This window comes from Callospermophilus lateralis, chromosome 7 (assembly GCF_048772815.1).
Source record: "Callospermophilus lateralis isolate mCalLat2 chromosome 7, mCalLat2.hap1, whole genome shotgun sequence".
NCBI classification, from domain to species: Eukaryota; Metazoa; Chordata; class Mammalia; order Rodentia; family Sciuridae; genus Callospermophilus; species Callospermophilus lateralis.
Window position 1 is genome coordinate 120,065,893 of NC_135311.1, and position 26,212 is coordinate 120,092,104.

The 26,212-nt window shown below is 46.8% G+C and overlaps 1 protein-coding gene across 1 annotated transcript in view; it reads left to right on the forward strand.

Moving 5' to 3' along the window:
* Csmd2 (CUB and Sushi multiple domains 2) overlaps positions 1–26,212 on the forward strand; it is a 535,133-nt gene that overhangs the window by 390,910 nt on the left and 118,011 nt on the right. The window contains exons 25-27 of the mRNA XM_076862996.2: positions 369–495; positions 18,425–18,627; positions 23,967–24,158. Coding sequence (XP_076719111.2) covers positions 369–495; positions 18,425–18,627; positions 23,967–24,158 — 522 coding nt within the window. The remainder of the gene's footprint in view (positions 1–368; positions 496–18,424; positions 18,628–23,966; positions 24,159–26,212) is intronic.

Consider the following 26,212-nt stretch of genomic DNA (forward strand, 5'->3'; position numbering starts at 1 on the left):
GTCTGTCTTTTGTTATATCCATCCCAGGAGCTGTGAAATGGGATCTCATCGTGGTTTTGATTTGCATCCCCCTAATGGCATCATTGCACCTGGATATTGGCCATTCACCTATCCCCTTCAGAGAAATGTCTATTCATTCCACTCCCTTGCCCATGTTTTAATTGGGTTTTGTGTCTTTTAAGTATTGAGAATTTGTCTCAGGTTCTGCATACAGTTCTCATCGCGGGACCTGTCAGTGTGCTGGCCTCAACCTCCTGGAGTGGATGAGAGTGACTTGGGGCCCACGGGCACCCAAGGAACTGCTGACTGACTGACTGCTGACAGCTTGTGTCACTCTGCAGAACTCATGCTTTGGGGATTTCTTTCAGCTGAGTGCGGAGGGACAGTGAAAGGAGAGGTGTCAGGGCAGGTGCTGTCGCCGGGGTATCCAGCTCCCTACGAACACAACCTCAACTGCATCTGGACTGTGGAAGCAGATGCCGGCTGCACCATCGGGTAAGTGTTGGACTTCCAGAGTAACCCTTGCTGTCCTTTGTGGGTCGCCAGGCTGCCCCAGCTTATGCCTGGTCCCTCCTGCCTCTCCTGGAGGCCCTTGGGATCAACGATGGTTGCCATAACCCCTGGCTTGGACTCATTCCCATGGAAAACCTGGACAGGCTGGTGTCAGCCTCCCAGGGCTGCAGTCTAAGTGCAGAAAACAGTTACAGCAGCGGAGGAATAGGCTTGGAGTCATATAGCCCCAGGCTCGGATCCCAGCCTTTCCACTTACTGCCTGTAGGACTTTGAAGAAGTCAAGTCCCTTTACCTCTGGGTGTCTCACTGTCTTCTGCAAAGCATGGGACAGAGCACTTGAATGATACACTGCCTGGAATGCACTCAGCCAGCATTTGGAACACAGTGAAGGCTTGATCCTGGCACCTGTGCCCGTTCCTCTGATAGTCAGTGAAGGTCAGCTCAGAAGTGTATGATCCCGGGCAGGCTGCTTCCATTTCTCAGTGTTTCCTCATCTGTAAAATGAGGACAAGAATGCTTGTATTGCGGGGTTCGGGGGCAGGGAGTAAATAACAGAAGCCCGGTGGTGCCTGGTACTTGGTACCTTCTCCCTCCAAGTATAGCTTCCTTCCCACATTAGCACCTGACTAATAGGAATTCTTTATTGGAATTCCAAGGAACTGGGAAGGAGAGGAGCATCAGCACTTCTCACCTCAGGACCCGTCTTCTCCACCCCTCACCATAGCCCTGTGGATAATAACAATATGCCCTGACATGACACAGACATTATTATGATTCCCATTTTATACATGAGAAACCTGAGATTCCAAAAGAATGCATGTCTAAATTGCACAAGGAGGCAGACAGCTTGGAATAGGAACCCAGATCTTTCTGAATCTTTTCTCCATATCCCACTGTGAGCAAGTCTGGTTCTTGAGCCCAGTGAGTTAGCAGGTACAGAGCAGGTTGGGGTGGCAGCATGCATGAAAGGTGTGATAGGAGAATTGAACAAGTGAATTGTGGGGTCACCAGTCTGGCTGGAGCAGAGGATGCATATAAATAAGGACAAGAGTATGCCTTGGCTATGGAGGGTCTTCAGTGCCAGTAAATAAGGGAGTTGTGGTGGGCTCTTGAGAAGGGTTGGCTCACCAGGATCCTTGGCAGTGCAGAGAGCCCATGAGAAGGCAACGATCAGGAGCCTGTTCCAGCCATTTAGGAATGAAGTACTAAGGATTTGGAAAAATGGTGAGCCAAGAAAAGGAGAAGAGTAGCCAGAAGAAGAACCCTGTTCTTGAGAATTTCAATAAAAACTGGCTCAAGGATTGCCTTGTTGCAAGAGAGGTAGACGTAGATTCACTGGGGGACACACATCCTGAGACTCAATTTAATTAAAGTTAAAGAATGTATTAAGTGTTTGCTGTGTGCAAGTTTTTGAGCTGCACCCTCAAATGAGGCCAGCAGTACTCCTAGGGACTTTGTACCACTAGGAGGATGAATTCAATACACACTGTCATCCTGCACAGCTGGGATGCGCTTCCAGAAGCACAGATGATCCATTCAGCCTCTGACTAGAAGCCTCCATGGCACCCCATGAAGCTTGGGTCACTCCAAGAGCAAAACCTCGACATCTCATCCTGGCTTTGGGGCCACCATGGTCTCAACCCTGTTCCCCACCACATGTCTTCAGCAATATTCTGGTGACACTAGAGTATTGAAGGATGGCCAGGAGGTTTCCAGGTAGCCCAGGAGGAAGGCTAGTGGGAGGGGAAGGGCCATCTCTGCAGAGGAAGCCTGGAGGAGCTAGAAATGGTTCCCGTGACTAGATGGTCACCTGTTCTTGGTGGGTGGCCATAGCCACAGAGGAGATGGAGCTGGTGGAGCAGGTGCAGCCAGAGCTTGAGGGTCATGGGCCTGGATGGCTTCTGGCAGCTTCCGGGTGGCCTGAACCTGGGAGCCTCGTGAGGAGGCCATCTCCAGGTGTGGTGATGTGAGGCAGTGGCAGCAGAGAGGGGGAGGAAGGGGCACATCCAGGGGACATTTAAGCAGCCACACCAGCTGAGCTCACTCCCCTTAGTAAATATGGAGATGGGGGTTTCTTCACTTTCCCCATGTTTTAGTGTGTAATAGACAATAGGTAACATATGCAGAATATCTGGGGGAATGGTGTTCCAAGCACCTGTCCACCTGCCACCAAGGTTCAGCCAGGCTCCTATTTTGTGCCTTCTGTCATTTTTCCTTCTTCCAACCCTTTCCTCCCTCTTTTTGGTTGAATCACTCAAAAGTACAGTGTAGGCATCATGTATTTGTCCAAAGATAAAGATGATCTCCAGGACAAAACCACGTTGGCCTTCCTAACGGGCCCCATGGCTTTCCTCCAGAAATCAAGGCTTAGGACCAGGGTTGGAGGGGAGCAGAGCAGATCTGGGGGCCGTGGACAACAGGGAAAGCACAGAAATAAATCAAGGGAAGTCTGGGCCCAGGGGAGGACATCTTCACTAATGGGAGTGACCAGCTGGGTGGGGGATGGGCGGGAGGCTGGGGTCAAAGCCAACCAGGACATACTGTCTCCAGAGGGAAGCCTGGGGCTTGCTGAGTGTGCATGGGGACCGGAGGTGGGAAACAGGATGTGAACAGAGCACCGGTCCCCACTCAGGAAGGCTCCTGAGAGCAACAGCCACCCCAAGGGAGCTAAGTAAGGCAGGGGTCTGCACTGAGCACCCAGAGTGGAGATGGAGGTGCCAGACCACTTGCCTTCCTCCAGGGGGCACAGCAGCCCATGGGCACTCTTGTGGGTACTCACTCCCTCTCCTCAGCACCTCCCTCTCTCTCCTCTTTCTCCTTCTTCCTCCCTCCCTGTCTCCCCTCATCTGCTCCCCTCCCTTCCCTCCCCTCCCTTTTCTCCCTCTCTCCTTGCCTCCCTCCTCCCTCCTATCCTCTGTCCCTCACTCTCTTCTTCCTCCCTCCCCTCCCCCCACACCCTCACCTCCCTTCAAGGAATAGCAGCAAAGTTAAGGGAACTAATAATCCCACAGACATGAAAAGACACTTTTTGTGTTTGAGTCCTTATTTAGTCTGTTTTTTAAACTGGGAATGTATTTATAGAATTTTCTATATAAAAAAAATAGGCATGCATTTTTAAGACTTCAAAAAGTAAGAGTAAGGAAGGTGATGAAGTATGCATCCACAGTCCCCACGATCTTATCCTGTCATCCTGCTCTCCCACACACCCACGTGAGGAAACCGTTGATATCTGGATGTTCTGCTCTATTCTTTTAGATGTTTTGCTCACCAACAAATACATAAAGTTAATTCAGTAGGCATGGTTCCTAAAACAAGATCATCCCAACACATGACTCAGAGGCTTGCTGCTTGTTTTGCCACTTAATCCTACAGCACCATCTTATTATGTCAATATGTATAGATCTGCCTCATCCTGTCTGATGGCTACGGAGAATTCTATTATGGCCATCATTTATTTAACTACTCCTGTATTGACAAAGTGAGTATTTTCAAGACTTTAACTCCAACAAACATCCTTAACATGAATCTCTGAAGAGCTGTCCAATCATTTCCTTATGGTATATTCTTAGAACGCCAATTTTGGTGCATGACCTCAAATTTCCTTCTAGATACTTCAGCAACTTACAAGTCCACCAAAGGTCTATGGGTTCAGGCTTCCTACACAGCCTGGCTGCATGTTGTCCATCCCTTGTGTCTTCACCAATCTGATGGACAAAAGGCTATTTAATGGATCCACCCAGTCACATCCTTCTTTGGGGTAGCTTGTCTTATTCATTTAGAGTGTTCATTTGGGCTCGTTTCTAAATACTTCATCATTTCAGTTTAGGTTTCCTTTAAACCCAAGAATATCTCAGGATTTTTTTTTAAGTTACTAAGTGGTTATGGTGATTATAACTGCTATAGGATGGTGGTTAAATGGTCTCTTTAATTTTTTTTTTTTAACTTTTACTGCATCGAGGCTTTTTTTATGTTCTGAAACTTTCTGTTGTGTTTATCTTCTGTGGCTGCTTAAGAGCATGAGAGGAGAACACAGTTCTCTATTTCTCTCACATCAAATGTTATTATGATTGCTTTCAAATGAAATGGATTCTGCCTCTTTACGACTTTTAGTTTTGACTCTCTTTGTTGGATGCTGATCTAATTTAATTGGCTTTGTTTTCCGCCTAGTGATTGAAAGTTCTCTATCCTGTCTTTATTCTGCTGGTGGTGGTCTGGTTTTATTTTTGTTTGTTTGCTTGCTTTTTGTTTCAGTACTGGGGATTGATCTCAGGGGCACTCGCCTACTGAGCCACATCCCCAGCCCTATTTTGTATTTTATTTAGAGACAGGGTCTCACTGAGTTTCTTAGCGCCTCGCTTTTGCTGAGGCTGGCTTTGAATTCAAGATCCTCCTGCCTCAGCCTCCTGAGCTGCTGGGATTACAGGTGTGGGCCACCACAGCAGGTGGTCTGGTGTTTTGCTAATTCAGTTCTAGAAGGTGACCATCCTGGCACGTACTTCGCCCTTCATTCTGGAAACCTTGCTTTTGTTTTTATTTCATTTTGTTCACAACCGTCTTGACAATCTTCTTTTTTTTTTATCAAAATCATCGTCTTACTTCTCCCCGAGGATACTGTTTATGTTTGGTTTTACAATGTCACTTATTTGATTATTCAGCTGGGTTCTTTATGTCCCGTGAGTTTTGTTCGTGCAGCCTCATGTCCCAGCTGAGAGCTAGACTCCCTGCCAGCCTGCCTGCATCTCCTTAGCCATGCAGCCACATCTGTGCCTTAGTCCTCCTGTCTGAAAAATGGTGATCAAAACAGTGCCAACTGCCCGGTCACTATGGCAATTAAGTGAGCCCCTTAAAAGAGCAGCCAGCACCGGAAGCTGAGTAGCTAGTTGTTCATTTTATCCACCCATGGGCATCCCGTGTGCCCAGAAGACACAGGTGACAGGTGGTGGCTGCTGTGTTGTGGAGCAGGAGCAGGTGTGCCGGTCGAGGACATGTGGGTTGGCCTTGGGACAGCAACAGGCCAGCCCCTGCGACTGTTCCCAGGGCTACTGACAGGAAAAGGCTTCCAGGAGGCTCTCACCACTCTGTCCCCACCCAGACCAAGCCCTGGGAGTGACCTGAGGAATCCGTGGCCAGGTTCTCCCTGGGCAAGGATAGTGCCTTCCAGGAGTACCCAAGAGGGACAGTGGGTGGCTGCAGGCTTTCCCTGGGCATGGCCCAGGCTGGAATGTTGTCCCTTCCTGGGTGTGTTGGGTAAGAACTGGGGGACAGGCAGACCTTCCATTCAGCCCATGGGGCATCTTTAGGTGTTGGTAGGTGCTCCTGCCTGAGTGCCAGGAACCGGACCAGTGGACCTACTAACTCTGTTCAGGCCTGGCAGCTCGCGGCAGGAGAGCTGAGCAGTGCCCCTGCATGCCTCTGTCACCCGGGCATCAACTCCTAGCACACAGAAGGCTCCACCTGTGGGCCTGGGGCTCTTCTCCATCTCCAGTGAAGGCGGGGTTGGAGTTTTCCTTTCTATATCCATGAACCCGCTCAGGTGAAAATTGGAGAAGAAAGGGGAGGAAAGCCTTCAGCTCCGGATCTTCTCCTCCACCAGCCTTTCTCAGCTATCTACAGCGCACCAGGTTCTTACAGTGGCTGTGCCCCCATTGTATGGGTGAGGTCACCAAGGCCCAGAAACAACTACCTGAGTCTTGAACCTGCTCTGCGTCCCTGACCTTACTCTTTCCAGGCTGCCCTCCAGGCCTGGTCTGGTTTGTAGCAGGCGTCCAAGGCCTCTTCTGTGCTAGGGACTGTGCCATGCTGTGCGGCAGGACCCACAAAGAGAAGATGAGGTGAGGCACTGTCTCCCAGGGGTTCCCGTCCCAGCACAGCAAGCAGGGACCCCCGAGACAGTGCAGTACTTGAAAGCCACACAGAAGTTCAGTAACTGAAGAGAGAGGGCCATCCGGCCTGGAGGCACAAGACAACCCTCCTGGAGGCAGAAGCGAAGGCCTGAACATGGAGGAAACACGGCAATTACCTGCTTGGCTTGCTGGAGCCGCTTGGGGGCAGAGAAGGCTGCCCAGGTGAAGAGGGGTCTCACCGGCACCCTGAGAGCCAACATGAGAACTATGAATAGACTTCCCGGTGTTACAAGGAGCCATGAGAACATTTCTAATACAGTCACAATGTTCAGTTCTAGTTGAAAATTTGGAGTAATTATTCAGCACGGAATGAGGTGATTAAAAATAAGTGAGAAATTATCTTTCTCTTGAAGGTCTCAGTATTACTGAGAGAAATTTTATCATTTAGGAAAGGCAATAGAAAACCTTTTTCTCCTGGAACAAGAGTCTGAAGTTCCCATTGGGACCTCACACAGCTGCTCAGGGCACCGTGACCTTTCCTCTTGTTCCCCCATCCTGTGGCTCTTGTCCTCATGGTTACCCAGATAGCTGCCCCAGCCCCAGACATTATGTCTGTGTTTCCATCTAAAAGAAGAAGGAAAAAATAAAATAATAAAAGATAATGGAAGAGGAAAGGGCACTGAGCTTTCTGCTTTTCAGGGTTTGCATATTTACTTGGATAAAACCACCATCCTCCCAAACATCTTGTTTATCTAATTTGTCAAATCTTGCCACACCTGGCTGAGGAAAAGTGAGAGAAATCAATTTTGCTTTGCTTTTACAGTCTCAATAGTGGAGACAGATGAGAGGTTTGGAAATAAAGTACAGATGAGCCAACCTGCAGATTCTTAACATAATGTGATAAATGCTAGAGTAGAATTACATACCAAACACAATAGAAGAGCATCTGGGAAGACGCTTCATAATTCTAGGTGGCAGTTTGGGGGTGGGGAGGTACAGAGAGGAGGTGCTATTTTAGCTGTGCTTTAAAGAACCGTGCGGAGTAGAGGGAAGGGGTTCCAGGCACATGGAGAGGGGAAGGTGCAGATGCATTCCGCAGCATCTGGAACTCTCCTGGTCTGGGGTGACACAGTGATGTCTCTGCTTCAGGACAATGCATAGTGGCACTGCAGAGGATAAATTGGCTGGGAAATCAGAGACAGGCCTAGCACAACCTTCTAAGGATCCTGGTCACACTCAGAAGAACCACATTCTGTTTCTTGCACACAAATTCAATAGGGACAAAGATCTGGGATGACTGACTGTAGGGAGGAATACTTAGGAATACAGAAGAGAGGTCCTTTGCAGGTGCGTCCTCTCTGCAGAGATCTGAACCTGTGGAGGGTGGAGAACTTCTTGCTCTGGGGTGCTCTGATTTCTACTCCTAACGCCATAAAACTCACATTCCACTAATTGTCCTTATTTGTGGATTTTTAACTTCCTAATGATTAACGCAGAGGGCAAGCTTCATTCTGAGATATTGGCCCCCAGCAGCAGGATTGCCGAGAGGAGGGGCATAGTTTGGATGAACCAGATCCCTGCGCAAAGGAGCTTGTCTTCAAAACAGCTGGCCATGCCTGCAGCCCAGAATCCCCTGCTACAGTTTCCGATCCTTCAAGGGACAGCAATTCCCTGCTGGGTTGTCATTGCCTCCCTCCAGCCAGCAAATGGGCACTGGCCCAGAGGAGGCCAGAAGGCACCGGAAGTGAAGCTTGCATTCACAGCTCTGGCAAGAAGTCCTGGCCACAGGTTCAGCAGCTTCCAGAAGGTTTCTTTTTGAGCAGCCACAGTGAGTTAAAGTTTAAACAGAGAGGAGCTGTGTTCTTGCACTGTGAGAGCTGCCCTCCTGAAGGAGCCCCACAAATGAGCACACACGGCGGGGCTGGTCCTTTGTTAAGAGTTAAGGTTTCAACAAATCAGGAAACAGCCAACAGGAGCTGGGAAGGTGTTTTACAGGAGAGGATGTGGATAGCCTGGTAGGTATAAATATGACTTTGAGAGTGATGGTACTCTCTGGCGATTTCTTTTTTCATGGATCACCTCTAGAAAAAGAGACACAAACTACCTCAAATTATCCAAGAACGATAATCCTGCCGGGCTGCCCTGGGTAATTGGACTGACCACAATACAACCATTTAACTGCCAGTTTACAATCCCAGAAATGAATTTCAACACCTCGTAGTAGGAGAAGGAGCAGTTCAGCCAAAGAAATGGACGTGTCCTGTGGAGTAACACACTGGACCAGGGTAGCTCTTTCCCTTTCAAAAGACAGGTTAAAAAAATAATCAGTGAAACAAACTTAAAGGGTGCCGTACAAAACATGCCATCCAAAGAAAAAGAACCATTTCCCTAAAAAAATAGGAAAACTGTTTCTTTCTGCAGAGATTTTACTACAGTGGACAGAAGAAAATTCCGAGGGCTATCTATGTAATACTCTCATTCAAATATAAGGAATGGAACTGGGCACAGTGGCTGGGCACACCTGTAATCCCAGTGGCTTGGGAAACTGAGGCAGGAGGATTGTGAGTTCAAAGCCAGCCTCAACAACTTAGAGAGACTCTGTCTCAAAACAAACAAAAAAATAGAAAAAGCACTGGGGATGTGACTCAGTAGTTAAGCACCACTGGATTCAATCCCTGCTACCAAAAGCAATAGGAATAGGAATAGGGAAGATGGGTAGAGATGGATGGTGAAATCGGGGAGAGAGCCCCAGAGGTAGAAGGGCGGTGATGGTGACGTGAGGAATCCCAAGAGAGTAAATGTCCAATAACAACTCAAATCCATAATAGCAGCTTGTGCTCTATAAGAAACCAAAGCATTGAAATAGATGACAAGCCAGAGGATCTAAGACTGCAGAGAGAAAGTAAAGGTGCAGAAGTCATGATAAAAAAGTAGCCATGCATGGAAGATAGAGTGACAACACAAGCCAGAGAGAATAAATGAAGAACATATAACAACCATTTCTCCTTACAGTTCTGGAGGTCAGGAAGTCCATGAACAAAGCACAGGCAGATCTGGTATCATTCCTCATAGGTGGGACCTTCTTGCTGTGTCCTCCCATGGTGTAAGGGCCAATAAGCTTCCTGAAGGCTCTTTATAAGGGCACTGATCCTATTTATGAGGGCTCCACCCTCATGATGTAATCACTTCCTAAAGGCCCTGCCTCCTGACACCATCCCCTTGAGAGTTAAGATCTCAACATAGGAATTTGGGGAGGACACAAACATTCAGACAGTAACACAGGCCTTCCTCCCATATCCCAGTGACCAAAATGTATTTCATAGCTGTGCCTCGTTGTAAGGGAGGTCACACCTACGAGGAAGAGGACTCAGGAGTTGAACCCATGGCATAGTCGCTTCCACCAAGAGCACACATGTCATTTCTGCTAATTATAAATCTGCCTCTGTCTGGCCACCCTGATGAGTGAGGTAGAAGGGGATGAAGGGGCAGAAGCAGCCTCTGGAGCAGGCCAAGGTTAGAGGAGCTCAGGATGGATGGGGATCGGGAGGGTCCACAGATACAGGGCTGTGAGCAGAGACGGGCTTCAGACTGGGGCCTGGATGAAGGATCATCAAAGAACCTAAGTGAGAGGAGACAAGAGTTCAAGACTCAGATCCAGAACAGATGATGTGGGGGGCATCCCAGAGAAGGGACCCGGAATGCTGGCACACAGAAGTGGGAAGCCTGTTTTGCTACAAGTTAAACATCCATATTTCGAGGCATAGATAGATTTTAAAAAAATCTGACAAATATTAAAAATGCAAAGCTGTGTCAAAGGAATAGAATGTGAACACAAATAAAAGGCAGGCATTAACAATATTGATTTTCTTTTTTTAAAAAAAAAAAAAAGATAAAATTCAAGGTAAAACCAAGAAGCATTAAAAGGGGCAGAGGGAATTCTTTTCAGAGGGAATTCTTTTCAGAGTCCACCCCAATAACGTAAGGAAAAAGCATAAAGCACAATCTATCAGAGTTTGACCATCATAGTCAAGAGACTTTAGCACATCCCTCCAGTCTAGTGAAATAGTAAATAAATAGAACAAAAGTGGAATTAGTTTCAGGTGGTTTTACCATTTGTGAATGTTACTCATGTTAATCAAATGCTGTACCCATAATTCCATTTATGGAACCCTCCTAAATAATGATACTGTCCTTTTACAAAGGGGAAACTAAGGCTCTGCAAAATTGCTCAATCAGGTCTTTAACTCCACAGCCAGTGGGGGTTTTCTTTTTTTTTTGAGGGGGGATGCATTTCTTCCAAGGACAGAGGCACCTCCCTGTCATCAAATTCCTGACACATAACGGCAAGCTCTAATGACAGGCAACCTCAGAGGCCCCAACCACAGGATGACCATGAAGAGAGGACAGTCAAGTCCAAGGTCACCCAGCACAGTAGAAGAAAGCACAAGGCCACAGCCTAAGTCACCACTCTCAACGGTCACCCACTTTTTTCAGTGATCTGAAGCCTAGTTTTGTTTTTGACTTTCAAAAATAACCCAGGAATCGCTTTCATTTGAGTACCAGCTGGTCCTGGGAGAAAAGCACACTGACACCGCTCTAGACACCAGCTCTGGGCTTTGGGTTGTCTTCTCAGTGCTTGCTCTTTGGATAGCACGATGCCTTAATTATTATTGTCTGTTATTATGATCATGGTTTAATTGTTGGTTTGCACTTGTGTGGCTCAGAGGGGGACATTTTCTCGAACAAATATTATTTTCTTATTGTCATCTCCAGTGTCACTGAGGATAATTTAAACTGCATTCTCATTTGGGGGCAGGAGTGATTTCTGACCCCCTCCCTCCTGCAGCAGCTGTTCATTCACATGCCATTTTCCCCTAACATCAAGATCCGCTGACACAGATCTGTGCTGGGTCTGTTGGGTTCACACCAGTGGTGACAGTTGCCTGGGAGCACCCCAAGCACTTCCATATTCTGGGGCTCCAGTCAAAAGGCAAATGAAATCCACATGTTCAGATGCCATAGGTGTTTTTTTTTTCTTTCTCATTTTTGAATGGCTTTCCAATGTGCAACAGATACAAATGAGATACTAAAATGCAAATCCAAAAAGCCCTATGTGTTCACGTTTCCTTTAGACTGAAAGAACCTAGGAGCTCAATCTGGGAGCAAGCTTTGCCTAGGCGCAGCACTTGAGAGGGGCATGCTCCAGCAGTGAGAACCCAGGACTCTCCTAGCTTCTCAGATTTGGGCTCCTGTACAGCACCTCTCCCTGGTTTTGAACCTCACCAGCCTCACCATCAAGGCATGGTGGAATCTCAGTGGGGGCAGGTAGGAGGAGGCAAGGCATAAGAGCCAGAGGGAGCATTTTCAGCAGGGACCTGCTCTTAGGGGACTGTGGTAGGACATGGGACTCTGGAATTGTCATAAGGAAATCTGCCGTATTCCTGACTGCATCTGCAGTGGCTGCTAAGCTATCTGCACCTGGTCCCTGCCATTTGTTGATTGTGCAAAATCAGTACCTACTGAATAGGCCTGGGGAACCTCATTTAAGGGGTAAGACCACTGTTGCCTAACCCCCAGTTTCTCCTGAGTTTCCTCTCAGCAGTGAGCACTGGCCCAGGTCTGTGGGCTGGATAGAGCCGACCTCTGGGGTAGTGATAGAGCACCAGAGATACCCTTGTAAGACCCAAGGAACTGGACATGGGAGCGCAGAGAGATGCCAGACCCTTCAGAGACTCAGAAAGCACTTTCCTTAGGATGGAGGGGTTGTTCATGCCACTGTCTCTGGCCAAGTGGCACCCAGTTGGCAAGGACAGTGGGTTGAGTTAGGCTGAACTGTGGAATCTCTGACAGCTGTGAGCCATTCATTCATTTGCCAATTCAATCAGACCATATTCACCAAGTGGTTGGTGTGGCCAGGCTCAAGGCTTGGTATCAGAGGCAAGGCGATGAATGAAACACAGGCCCAACAGTGAAGGGAGGCATCAAGACAGGGACGTCAGTAGGTGGCTCTTTTCTCTTACACAGATGATATAAATCCCTAGGTGCAGGCCCACCCTAACCCCGTTGACCTCATGGTCTTAGCTTAATGACATCTATGATCCTCTTTCCAAATAAGGTCAAATTCCCAGGTACATGGGATTGGGACTTGAGTGTATCTTTCTGGAGAAGCACCCCTCAACCTCACTACCTGTGATATGGGATAGGCTGGGGGGTGGGGGGCAGTAGGAGCCTTCCAGACAGGAAGTCCCCAAAGCAAGAAAACCAGGAAACAGAGAAGAGCGAGGGGCAGGAGAAGGCAACAGGGGCCACCATGAGGGACTTCCTAGGTGCCATCTTCCTCTACTCTGTAGGGAAAGAAGAGTGAGTGGATCAGAGGCGTGGAACAGAAGTCACTGTGCCCTGGTTGGCAGGGGTGCGGGAGGCAGCTGTGTCCAGCAGGCCAGCTAGACTGCTCTTTTTATGTCGGGTACGAGCCACACTCTCTCTTGCCATCTTCCCCTCTCTCAATTTCTTTGAATGCTGCTTTCTTGCTTCAAAACTGCTTCAAAGACACCCTCTCCTCCAAGCTTTCTTGCCTTCCTGAATTAGAAGATGTTGTAAAGGCAAAGCCTTCAAACCTGGTGGACGTGGTTGTGGCAGTGGTTCTGGCTCCTTCTTGCTGTCTGATGGCTGGCAGGTGGCCTGTGTCAAGCCCTCAGAACTTCACAGTCCCCTTGGAAAGATGGCACAAACAGACTCTAAATTGCAGGCTTTTCACGAGGACATGAGGCAATACACACAGAGCAGCTGGCGCAGAGGTGGGCCCCCCATTGTCTAGCTCTCTCTTTCCTCCAGTTGTTTTGACAGCACCCTGTGGTATCCCACTCTGCAGCACCTAGGACATAGATTACTGTGTGTTCCGCGTCCCCTTAAAGAAGCGCAGCAGCCTCCAGCTTCACACAACCCAGTGGCTCAATGCGAAACCTGACGCACAATATACGTCATCCATCTTCCCAGGGAAATGACCTGTTTTGTGTTGATGATACACACACACACACACACACACACACACACACACGCAAGTCATCAATAGGAAGGGGTACCTTGTCACCTCTTCTCTCCCCTTCAGTGCTTCCCACTTGGGGACACAGCACAGGCAGGGTCCTCAGACCATCCGCAATATTTCAAAACCCAAAAGAAGGCCCAGGGTTCACTGGCTGGGGAGGTGCTCAGACAGACCCAAATGTCTGCTTGGGCCTGGAATTGCTTCTATTGGTCAGAAACTCTAATTAGTATTTATGCACTTTGATGTCCATAAGATGAGGAAAGTTTTCAATAGGAGTCTGAATAAATGTGGCCAGTGTGGCAAACCCAGTCTTCCCTGGCTGTCATCAAGGGTTTGTAACCAGGCCCCTAGCTAATTCTCCTGCATCTACTTGGGCCCTTCTGTCAATCTAGTCTCGTCCTTGGAGCCAGAGCCATCCTGAAATACAAATCAGACCTCATTAAGCCTTAGCTTAGAATCCTTCAGTGACTCCCCTTAGCCCAGAGAATAAAGTCCAAACTTCTTCCCCAACCCAAGTCCCAGCAGGCCCCGCCTCTGCCTGCTGCTCTTGGCCCCGCTACTGTCCCCATGGCCTGTTTGTTGCTCAGATGCCCTGGGGCTGCTTCCCTTCTGGGACCTTTGCAGTGCTGCCCTTTATACAGGAAGCCTCCTCAAACCTCTGACCCTGCCTGCTCTGCCTAGGGCTGGCTCCCTTTAAGCCTGTCATCTTGCTTAAACCTCACCTCCTTGGAGAGGTCTTCTCAGGCTGCAGTTTCCTAAACGGTTCCTTTGTCTCAGCACCCCTCCATTCCCCTCACCACAGCTGCCACAGCTGTTAATATTTTAATGGATTTGTGCATGCAGGGGTAGCACCCAATTCTAGGAACTTCTGCAATATGGCACCCAGGGTTGGGAACTTGACCCCCAGTCCTTTTAGTTGCCAAGGTATAGTTCTCACAGCTCCCTCCTTTCCCCTCTTCTTGGTCTCATCTATACCAATAAGACTGTGTCTGATTAATAGATTAACTATGCTGAATGCAGTGATCTGGCATTTAAAATTCATGGTCTTGCATCGTTGTATATGATCCACGTGGAAGCAGTTCATTACTGACAGCTCCTTTGCAGCCCATGCTCCACTTTCAACCACTGTATCTTCCTCCAGGGGGTATGAGAAGCCCCAAGTCCAACCTGGATGATCATTAGGTCATGTTCATTCCACTTACTCTTTAACGAGCCCTTGACCTTGGGCAAGTTACTCAGCGTCTCTGAGCCTCAGTATTCTCATTTGTAAAGATGGTACTGATGATACCAACAAAAGATGCTCAGGCAGACTAGATGAGATCATGGAGAAGGACCTTATACACCATGGTTGTTAGAGAAACATACTTTCTTTCATTTCTACTCAGTCTCCATATTCTCGCTTTCCTCTGCTTCCTGTCAGACTGGACCTCCTGGGAGTTCCTGTATTCATTCATCCATTCACTCCTTCGCTGTTCAATTATTCACCCTCAGGGACTCTGGACATCCTCTGGAACGGCTTCTGGCTAACAGAGGATGAAGCCCAAACTCACGTGGCTCTTTCTGAGACTCATTCCCTTCCCCTCTCCACCCAGCCTGTTCCTTCTGACATCCTGAGGCAACTTGGACCCAAGCATAGAGCTGCCTCTTCCCAGGCACCTTGACCTCCTCTCTGCCTCCATTCTTCTCTCGTTTTATTAAATCCCAACACTCTCCCTTTTATGCCACCCAAATTTCAAGTTTTATCTCCTCCTTCCTTCCATGACAAGTGCAGCCCACATCAGCCTCTCCTTTCTGAGAGCAGGTGTGTAGGCCTGCAGCACAGAGTCCATTCTTGTGGTTGGCTGCTGATTCCACAGGGTACTTACTAAGTAACAGGGAGAATGCAGAGAAGGAAGGGGACAGCAGGGCACCGCAGTGAGTGTGTTTCCCCACTTTTCAACCAAGGTGGGGCCTCAGCCTCATGTAGCTCCTGTTATTGAGGAACCTCCATCTACAGCTAAGAAGGGTCCGCCAGGGAAATCCCAGGGATTCCCTTGAATCTTGTTAGGACCAACTGGTGAGTAAAAATAAGACACACACACACACACACACACCAAAAAAAAAAAAAAAAAAAAAACAATAAATAACTAGAAAATGTAACTAAAAATTAAATCTCATTCAATGGAATCCAAAACCATAAACTTGTAGACAGCCAAAGAATGAATTTAACAAAAAATGTGCTAAGAAGACAATTATAACAAAGAAAACCATAAAACTTTGCCAAGGATATTTACAGTGCTCCTGGCTGGGGGAAAATTAGTAACTACAATATCAATTCTTTCCCATATTAATTAATAAATATGTGCAATTCCAATCAAAGTTTCAATAAGATGTTTTTCTCAACTTGCTAAGAGTAAAATTTATCTGATAGAGTAAATTTGGGAAATAAGCTAAGATATTTTCGGGAAAGTAGATAAAGGGGAATTTTCCCTGTAAGCATATCAAAATAACCAGGCATGGTGGTGCGCCCCCATAATCCCAGCAGCTCAGGAGGCTGAGACAGAAGGATCACAAGTTCAAAGCCACCTCAGCCTCAGCTAAGCAATGCAGTGAGATCCCATTCTAAATAAAATACAAAATAGGGCTGGGGGTATGGCTCAGTGATCAAGTGCTCCTGAATTCAATCCCCGGTACCCCCATTCCAAAAAAAGAATGTCAAAATATGAGGATATGAAAAGTACAGTGAGCTACGACCCCAGTACCACCAATGTAGGCTATGTGGTGCACTAGAACTCAGCAGAGACCCAGAACAGACCCATGACCAAAGGGACATTTCAAACCTGGATAGTTGAGTTATGAGTGTCTTCATGCCATAGGTACTCATGAACCCTGTCCCGGTGGTCTGGAATGTCCTAAGTATGAAGCTGCAAACTTAAACAAGACCCACACTGATGAAAATCACTCTCGAGCATAAACTAAATTTACACTGAGTTTCTTCCTAAGGAGGAAGTGAACTGAATGTTTTAATAGACAATATGTGAAGGAGGCTACTTTAGATAGGTGTCCAGATAAGTGAATGTCCAGTTGAGAAAATAATGAAACTATGCAAATTCTGTAAAAACAGTAAGGTTTTGGTTTTTAATCATTTTGGAAGTGAAAGAAGGTTTGCCCAGGTTTAATATAGCCTCCCTGTGTCTTTAAAAGATTAACATATTTTATAATATAAAATAAGTAACGTCTACACAAAATGAATACCATAAACACAACTTAGAGGTAAAAAAGGAACCAGATATAAACTATTTGTATTGAAATACATATCGTATAAAAGAAGAATCAAAATATGTAAAGATAACAAAATTCATAGTGCATAAATAGAATTTTAAAAGACCAATAACATAATTAAGATGGATAAAGGATAGGAAGAGATAAAAATGCCCCAATAAATATGTGCAAAGATTTCCCATGTTAGGTGAGATTCTAAATTATCTAAATTTAAAATACCAGCGAAATACCATTTTGGTTTGGCAGCTGGGAGTATTTTAATATAGAAGATATTTGCAACATATAATATTTGATATTTGAAAAGTGGAGTTTAAAGAGAATATAAAATTAATACTGTTTAGTGGGAATAAAATTGATACAACCACTTGAAAGGATAATTTAGCAATTTAGCAGAATCTATCAAAAAAAGTTAAATAGATACATTTCCACACCCCCCAAAAAAATCTATTTCTAGAACTCAACCAAAACATTAACATAAATGTGCAAAGTTGCATAAAGATGAAAAAGTTCCCTGCAGTTTTATGGGAAATAGTGAAATATAATGTATATATAATATAATATAATGTATATTTTATATATATATATATATATATATATATATATATATATATATATATAAAATAAGTGAAGAAAGAAAATTTTTTAAAAACTATTTAAGATATGGTCCCATGTGGGGGAAACAATATGTATAGAAGCACATTGAGAAACTTCTGGAAGGATATGCATCAAATCTGCTATTATGTGGAAAACTCTGCAAAAGAGATTGGTTGTGTGAGAAAGAGACTTCAGAAATTCAATGCACCTGTGTATTGATTGCTTTTTACTGACTTAGGCATGTCTCATTTTTATCATTTAAAAAGATGTTTTTTTTTAAAAGGGAGCCTTAACTGGGTTGGATCCCAGAACAGGAAAAGAATATTAGAGGAGACACTGGTGACATCCACAGCAACTCTGGAGCTTAGTTCATGGCAGCGTACCTGTGTAGGTTTCTTAGTTGTGGCAAATGTACTATAGAAACGTATGATGTCCCCACTGGAAGAGCTGGGTGAAGGGTCTGTGGGAATTCTCTGTGTAATCTTTGCACTTTTCTGTAAGTCTAAAATTATTCCAGAATTTTAAAGAAATCTACTAACAAAGTCACACAAGCTTGGAGCCAAGGTATCTTTGGCTGCCAGAACAATTTTGTCTGGGAAGAATTCTGGTTCCTACCAAGCTTCATTGCTCTGCAAGTTCTGAGCATGACTTGCAGGACCCCATACCTGGGGGGCCCCTGTCTAGCCCGCTGAGGTTTGCAGGGATTATCTAAACCAAGCCTGTCTGTAGCTGATATCCCTAGAGTTCTGCTCTGAGAAACCTAGACAGAGGCTCACCCCTGCTCCTGCTGCAGGTGGGCCAGCTTCTCAGAGACCCCACAGTGCCCCCTGTCCCCTACCTTCTTTAAAAACCTGTGTCCTTTTCCAACCCAGACCCCTCCCCAATCTAGAATGGTTAGGATATTGACTCAGGTCTGGGGGCTGCGTAGGATAGAAGAGAGAGGTGGGGTCTGACCATAGCAATGTAGAGTTCATAATAAATGAGATGCATAAAGTCTGAACCCCCCTCACTCCTGTCCCCATTGCTAGTGGTTCCAGTGAGAGGATACTGCAGATGCTGCCTCTCCCTTCCTCCAAGTCTTCCTAGGCTTAGGACCTGCCCTGCCCAGAAGTCCCTGGAAAGAAAGAGCCCAGCCCGGCGTGACCACCTGCCTCTTCTCTCCATCCAGGCTCCACTTCCTGGTGTTTGATACAGAGGAGGTCCATGATGTGCTGCGCATCTGGGACGGGCCTGTGGAGAGCGGGGTTCTGTTGAAGGAGCTGAGCGGCTCAGTCCTTCCCAAGGACCTGCACAGCACCTTCAACTCAGTCGTTCTGCAGTTCAGCACGGACTTCTTCACCAGCAAGCAAGGCTTTGCCATTCAGTTCTCAGGTCTGTGCTCACCCTCTCCCAGCCCCTCTCCATGTGTCCAGCCACGCCACACCAACCTCCTCTATCCCTGCTTCCCTCCATCTCTCCTTCTATGAAAAGAGATTTCTTGAGCATCTGCTGTGTCCCTAACTTATAACTTGTTCAGATAGCTTTGCTGAACTTATTCAGGTGGGGAAAGCAGGCAGGTTGATAGATACTTGCATACAGATTGATCAGCTGTGAATGGAGACATGGACCATTGCCGTAACCTTGGAACATCAAGGAAGGTGTTCCAGAAAAGTATCCAAACTCAGACCCCCAAAAGTGGGTAGAAGTAACTCAAGAGAGTATTCAAGGACAGAGTGGTTCTCTATGAAATGGAAGGTGCCGCTAAGTAGGACTCGGAGGACTTGCAGACCCCTATTATGTGAAAAGGAGAAAATAGGGCATCCTTGGTGCAAAGAACCCATGAATGATGCAGGAGCAGGAAGGACCATGGGGTCCAGAAGCAGAGGGTGGTCCCTTGGGGCTGAAAGGCCAGGCACATGGAGGAACGGTACAACATGCCACATGCTCTGGCTCTTCATTTAGGGCAGGTCAGGGTGAGGACTGGAAGCCAAACAAGTAATATAAATTCAATTAATTATGTACCACAGTAGCCAGTTATGGAGGAGCGTGACAAAGCGCTGCCCAAAGCAGGCAATTCTCAAACATCCAAGTCCTGACACTGGATAGCTCCTGTGGCGTGCCTGCCACTCCCCGAACGCACCGTCTCATCTCCTCCCAAGTGCCTCTTCCATCACTCCTCTCCCTGAACAAATGACTCTGCCTCTGCTGTCACTTATGTTTATTATACAGCAGCTGTCCTCATTACCATCTCTTTACTCCACTGTGTGTGTGTGTCGGGTGGGGGGAGGTTTCCATGGTGATTCCAGAGCGAGTCTGTGTGGCACCTGTGCCACGGCTTGCCCCTACATCCCCTCCCAGTTGGTATATCTACGCCTGGCATCGTCAAGGCTGTAACAGGATTGCACACCCTATTTCTAGCTCTTTTCTGCATCTCTGTTGTTATTGTTGCTGTTTTTCTCGGTGGAGATGAGCATTTAGCAGCGTGTGGAGTAGATGTGGGTCTCCAGGATCATGTTCTTTCATATAGTCGGTCCTCTGCGTCTATGAGCTCTGCATCCATCAATTCAACCAACCCTGGAACAAAATAGCTGGAAAAAAAATAGCCTTTGTACTGAGCGTGTATACACTTTTATCTTGTTTTTCCCTATCAATAGAGTATAACCACTATTTACCTAGCATTTGCATTGTATTAGGTATTACAAGGAATCTGGGGATGGTTTGCAGTATAGAGGAAGATGTATATAGGTTATAGGCAAATACTATGCTGTACAATGTAAGAGACTTGAGCATCCCTGGATTTTGGTGTCCTTGGGAGGTCACCTGAAACCAACCCCTGAGGACACTAAGGGACAGCTCTACTTATTAATTTGCCCACTTAACACTTGTGCAGGGTTCCAGCTTAGCATTTCCAGTCTCTCTCAGAGCTCCGTGGAATATTAATCGGTACTGCAAGAAAAAGAAGTTTGCATGGTCAAGTAATATTAGGAAGGTGCTGCATGAGGCAGACTCAGAGAGATTATCCATAATGTGAGGCCTGCGAGCGTGTTTGGTATGCTCATGCACATAAGCTCAAAACATGTCCAGTAGGTCTTAGTGTGCAAACATGTTTGACCATGGGTGGCTTTGCTGGAGGCCATCTCAAGAGACCTGCATTTTATGGAACAAACGTGAACAAAGAGTGCTGGGGTTAGGCGGTGGAAGGCTATCCCGCTGGAAGGCTGTCCCAGCGTAAGGAGGGGAGAGTGCTAGAGAGACTCAGGCACTCTCGGGAACGGAGCATCATGAATAATTAAAGGCAAACATGTATTTTCCCCAGCAATGCCCAAGCTGATGGGTATGGCTTAAAACAAAAGCCAAAACAAAGAAGAAGCCCATTATTATGCTGACAGATTCCCCCAGACACTTGCATTATGTGACCTCCCCTGCGTCCTCAGCGTTGCCATGTGGTGCTGAGTCCCTGGTGCTCTCCAGTGGTCATGCCCTTGCTAGGACTGCTTTCTCACACGTGGCCCTGCTCGCAGAAGCTGATTCATCCTTCAGGGTTCATCTATGATGCCACTGCTGCCCGCCTTCCCCACTCAGAATAAATTGCTGCAGCCACGGCAGCCCCAGCCCTTGGCTTTCATTTCTTGAGCACATTGTCAACACCTGTCATTCTACTTTGACTTGATGCTTCACCTACTTGCCATCCCACTCAATGATCTTAGTTTTAGGGTCATGCCATGCCTCCCAGACTCCCCCACAGTGTGTGTATGCAGCAGGCACTTACTCCCTGCTTCGTGAGCAAGTAGGCACCTGCAGACTTGCCATGTGATGGATGGTTTTCATGGCTGCCCTGAGCATTGCTGAGGCCCACAGGGGGAGGAGTGGTCAAAGCTACTCAGCCTGGGCTACAAGAAGGCCATGACAAACTGGCCCAGTATTCCAGACATAACCAGGGTGTGGGAAAGGTCACCTTCCCTGTTGCTGTCATCACTCAGCAAATACCAGGACTACTCTAGGGAGGAGAGAATGGCTTACCCCATGTTAACTTTATAGTGCGTGTTTGACAGGAGATTGTACAGAAATGCCAGGGACGATTAGCGCAGGCTTGGCTTTATTAAGTAAACATAACTGTGTAACATCTAACATCCTGTCTATACCACATGGATCCAGCCTTTCCCCAGGGATTTTGCCAAGCAGCTCAAATTCAGGAGCATTAAAGAGAAAATGAAAACAAAATGAAAAAAAAAAAATGGTGAGCAGAAAGTGCGATCGCAGTATTGAGTAGGTGCCACACTAACTTCTCCGCTCCATCATCTCTTAAAATTTTTACAAAAACCTTATGATATGAGCACCATGATGTTGCAGATGTGGTTCTGAGGTGGCTCATACAGGGTCATCTATTAAATAAGTAACAGAACCTGGATCAAAACCCTTGAGCCTGATTCCCAGACCTAGGCTCTTAATCTTTGCATTCTATTGCCTCCACGATAAATAATCTTTCTGAGTATGGTCGGAACAGTGAGCTATTTTCTTTCTAGGGAATCATTTACATGTGTACAGTGCACTGTAAAGCCAGAGATGAAAGCTAAGTCTGTTTTTAATTGGGAAGGAAGAAGATTGATTCTTATTTGACTTTATAAATAAATCCAGTAAGTGTCAAATGCTGATGATTTGTTCATTCAGTCATTTATTCAACAAATATTTACTGAGCACTATTATGTGCTGAGTGCTGCTCTAAGCCCTGGGGACACAGTTAGAAGCAGAACAGCCAAGGTCTCCGTTCTCATAGAGATACCCAAGTGATATACAAGAAAGAAGCAAACAAATAAATTAGCAAGATTATTATAGGTTGTGCCGTAAAAAAGAACAAAATGGGATAATATGATAAAATTGATGGAAGGGGATTCCCAGAAGAGCCCAGAAGCGGGTGATCAAGGAGGCCTGTCTAATGAGGTGATGTTGGAGCTGGGAACTGAAGGGCAAGATGGAGCTGGCATAGGAAGATCTGCAGCAAGACTGTGCCAGGCAGAAGCAGAGATGCAAGGGTCCTGCAGGGAGGAAAGAAGGGGACACTGAGCTTGCTCTGTTGGAAGATTCTACAAATGTGGTTGGAGCATAGTGGTAGCACATCATCCATGCTGTTAATGACTGAAACTGGATAAAAGCAAAGGATCAGTTTTAAAATGTGATCTCAAACATAGAGGGCTTAAGATAGGATACCATATACCAGGGATTGGCAAACATTTTCTGCCAAAGACTAGATACTCTTTAGGCTTTGTAAGCCATATGGTCTCTGTTGTAACAATTTGTTTTCTGCCAGCACAGCATGAAAGCAGCCACAGACAACATGTAAACAAATGAGCATGCCTGTGTTCCAATAAAACTTTATTTTTAGAAAGAAGCACAGAGCCAGATTTGGCCATGAGCCATTTGTCCAAGGCTACCATTGGTGTTATTGAATCTAAGGTATAGATACTGCTACTCCAGACTGGCCCACATAATCCCAGATCCTATAATTAGTGACATTTTTGCACAGTTTCTCTAGAATGTCTCTTCTGGGATTTTTCTGCTCAAGGCCTCCTGGTAGCAAAAGAGAATGGGTGCATCTCTGCAGGAGGGCTGGAGGATGTAGAAACACAGAAATCTCTTTGAGGCTTCACGTGTTTGGGTAAAAGCTCATGTGAGTTTTACATTCTGCACCAGAATAAATTCTTCTGCTTTAGTGTAAAAGCAATTTTTCCTGAAAATTTTTAGAAACACTAACCCTCCCAGGAAAATGAGCATGAGTTATTCCTTGACCTCCAGATCCTCTTGCCCCTGGGGTCTGTTCCTGGGGTGTAGGAGGGACAACAAGCTGAAAACCAGGCACTGTTGTCAGCTCTGAGTATGGAGGCACCTGGGGTTGTTGCAACTGTCTCAGAATTCTCTGAACTTTTACACCATTTCCTCTGGTGCATTTTCTCATGATATAATCATTCTTTTATCCTTCATTCATTCCTCCACATTCACTCAGCACTTTGCTTTGAAAAACCTGCTCTATGTTCAACTATGTACCACCCATGTCTCCAAAATTCCCAACTTAAAAAAGTTTTAAGACCTCCCCGCCCCCCATCCATTTGCCTTGGTTTTGAACTTTGCTCTGCCACTTGTTATAAATATCTGATTTATCTTTACCTGTGGTTTGGGTCTGATGGCTCCTTAGTTGTTTGTGCACATGCAGGAGACAGCATGGTTACCAGACCTCAGTAAACTCCCTGCAACTTCACAATGACTGCTCAGACGTGGGCAGGCCACCTCCAGACTCCTTTGCAAACCCTTATGTTTGAATGCATGGCATGTATGTATGGTCTACTTATCTTCTCATTCCCTGGTCCTGATCATGTTAGTTATGTTATACAAAGTTGCAAAGCTTTGTCCATATGCAATTCTTGTGTTCTTAAATGAAGCTGAATTCAATTCCACAATCATAGCAGTACAATCCTGCTTTCCCCATAGAATCGCATGACAGTTTAGTCATGACAATGGCGAAGGTATTGGGAGAACCGTGGTGGTAGTGTCAGTGTGAGTGACAGGTGGATGCTGTGATAATAATGTTGGAGGATGGTGGCCCTGGAGTTGCCGCAGCTGATGACTGTGGTCTTAGCAGTGGCACTGGTGACAGTGGTCAGCATGGGTGATGAGCTGGGAGCTTCATTGACTGGCAGACATGGAGGCAAAATGCTCCCTCTTCTGTTTTCTTGTCCCAGTGTCCACAGCGACATCCTGCAATGACCCTGGGGTCCCACAGAACGGGAGCCGGAGTGGCAACAGTTGGGAAGCTGGGGACTCCACAGTGTTCCAGTGTGACCCCGGCTACGCGCTGCAGGGAAGCGCAGAGATCAGCTGCGTGAAGATAGAAAACAGATTCTTCTGGCAGCCCAGCCCGCCCACGTGCATTGGTATGGAGCAGCTGCGGAGTGCACTCCGCCCTCGGGTCTCACAGTGGCGTGCCCCAGATTCCTCCACACGAGTGGCAGCTGCTTCTTGAGTTCAGGGCCAGGAGAACTGGAACAGCTGAAAACTGCAGAAAATCCAAAGTCTACCCTCCTTTGCACAAGAAGGAGCAGGGGTCATCTTGGGTAGTGGGGTCAGCAGGTCCTAACGAGGCCCTTTAATTAGCTAAAGCACCAGAAGGGGCCTCATAGGCTCAGGTGAAAAGAAAAGGTGCTTGTCCTCTCCAGGGGATTGTTGGTTACCTGGGTTTGGGTTCATGGAATGGGTCCTCAGTCTTAGAACCTCTCCATTTGACAAATGAAGAAATAGAAGTCCTGAGACTTGTAAGGGGTGGGGCCTGAATAACCCTGCCCCCTCCATACTGGAGATGGGTGGAAGAGGGACTTGAAGGAAGAGAGGGACAGGAAAGAAAAAGAGGTAGAAGCAGTCGCCCCAGGTGCTCACTTCCACGTGGCTCTTTTTCTCAGGTGAAATGATAAATGCATTGATCTCCCGCATCCGTGATGGGTGCTCTCAGAGGACAGGTGGTCACTGAACCCTTGCTGTGTGCCCCACGCTGGATGTTTACTTAGATGACCTCATTGAACTCACCTCTGCAGCTCTCAGAAATTAGCACCATTTTCTCATCAATGGTTTTGGAAACTGAATAGACAAATTTGGATGTCTTGCCCCAAATCACAGCTAGGACATGGTACAGCCATCACCTGCATCCACACCAGTCTGAAAACAAAGCCTTTCATTCTCCCACCTTCCGTGCCAGGTCCCCTGCTGGGGATAGACTTGGGGGGCTTCCTGAGACCCCCATCCTGGGGATGCTCTGTGCCTCTTTCCACATGCGCTCTGTGGGAGGCACCATCTGGGCACCTGAGGACTGGCCATAGTCAGTTGTGGCTCAAAGGCTGGAACTTGTAGTGAGATGCCAAGTCCTGTTCTTCAGTGGGAAGAGGGGTCACCTTAATGTATGAGCAGGAGCATGGTGAACACACAGGAGGTGGAGACCTGAGTTCCAGAACCAGCTCCATTCTTAACTGCTCACCGTGATGTGTAGGAAAGAGCATGGGACACGGGGGCAGATGAGTCTGGGTTTAGCATTTGGCTCTGTGGCCTTAGGAAAATCAACTCTCTGAGTCTCCATTTCCTCAAGTGCAAGGGTAATTATGGCATTGTGGGGTGACAATACAGCTAACCTTTATCTCAAGAAATAAGAATGTCCCTCCCTCCATCTCTGCTTCCTTCCCTTTCTTCTGTGTTTCCTATTTCAAATTCCTGGGCTCACTTCCCTTCCCTGAGCCAGAATTTCCCTCTGATCAAGGGAATCTTGGTGAGCCGAAGAGAATCTCAGATGACCTCTTAGGCTCCTTCCACATTCCACTCTGCACAAGGCTGTGGTTCCTGAGACTTATTTTGCAGAGAAGCAAGTCCTGAGTGGAGCCGCCCCGGGAGGGGGAGTTGCACTGTTGGGCCGATGGGGAACCGTAATGGGCAGGAAGCAGGGCCGCGGGGTTAATTCAGCTTTCATTGCTCGTTCCACACACAGCATTAGGAAGTGTTCCTTGGGCAACAGAATAAATGTCTTCGCCTCTTCTCACAAACAGACTGGAAATCCCAGTGACAAGCCCCTAATTTCCAGCTCCTTGGCAGTCTGCCATGCGTGGGTCTAGCTGGCCCTGATGGCCCTTCATTATAAGAGGGAAGCAAAGAAAGAAAACAAATATTTTTCGAGCATCCTTCTGTGATAGGTGCAAAACTAGACATGATCACAGTCAAAGTCGCCATGTGAGCTTAGAGCTCGGGTTCTGGATTCTGACCCCTGGCTTTACTGCAACAAGCTGGGTGGTCTTCTACAAATTGCTTACACTCCCTGTGCCTTAGTTTCCTTGCCTGTAAAAAAGTGAAATAATAGTACCTGTCTCATAGGGTTGTTTTATGGTTAAACAAGATAACACTGTAAAGTCCTCAGAACCATGCTGCCTGGTTCCTAGTAAACTCTGTGTGGGTT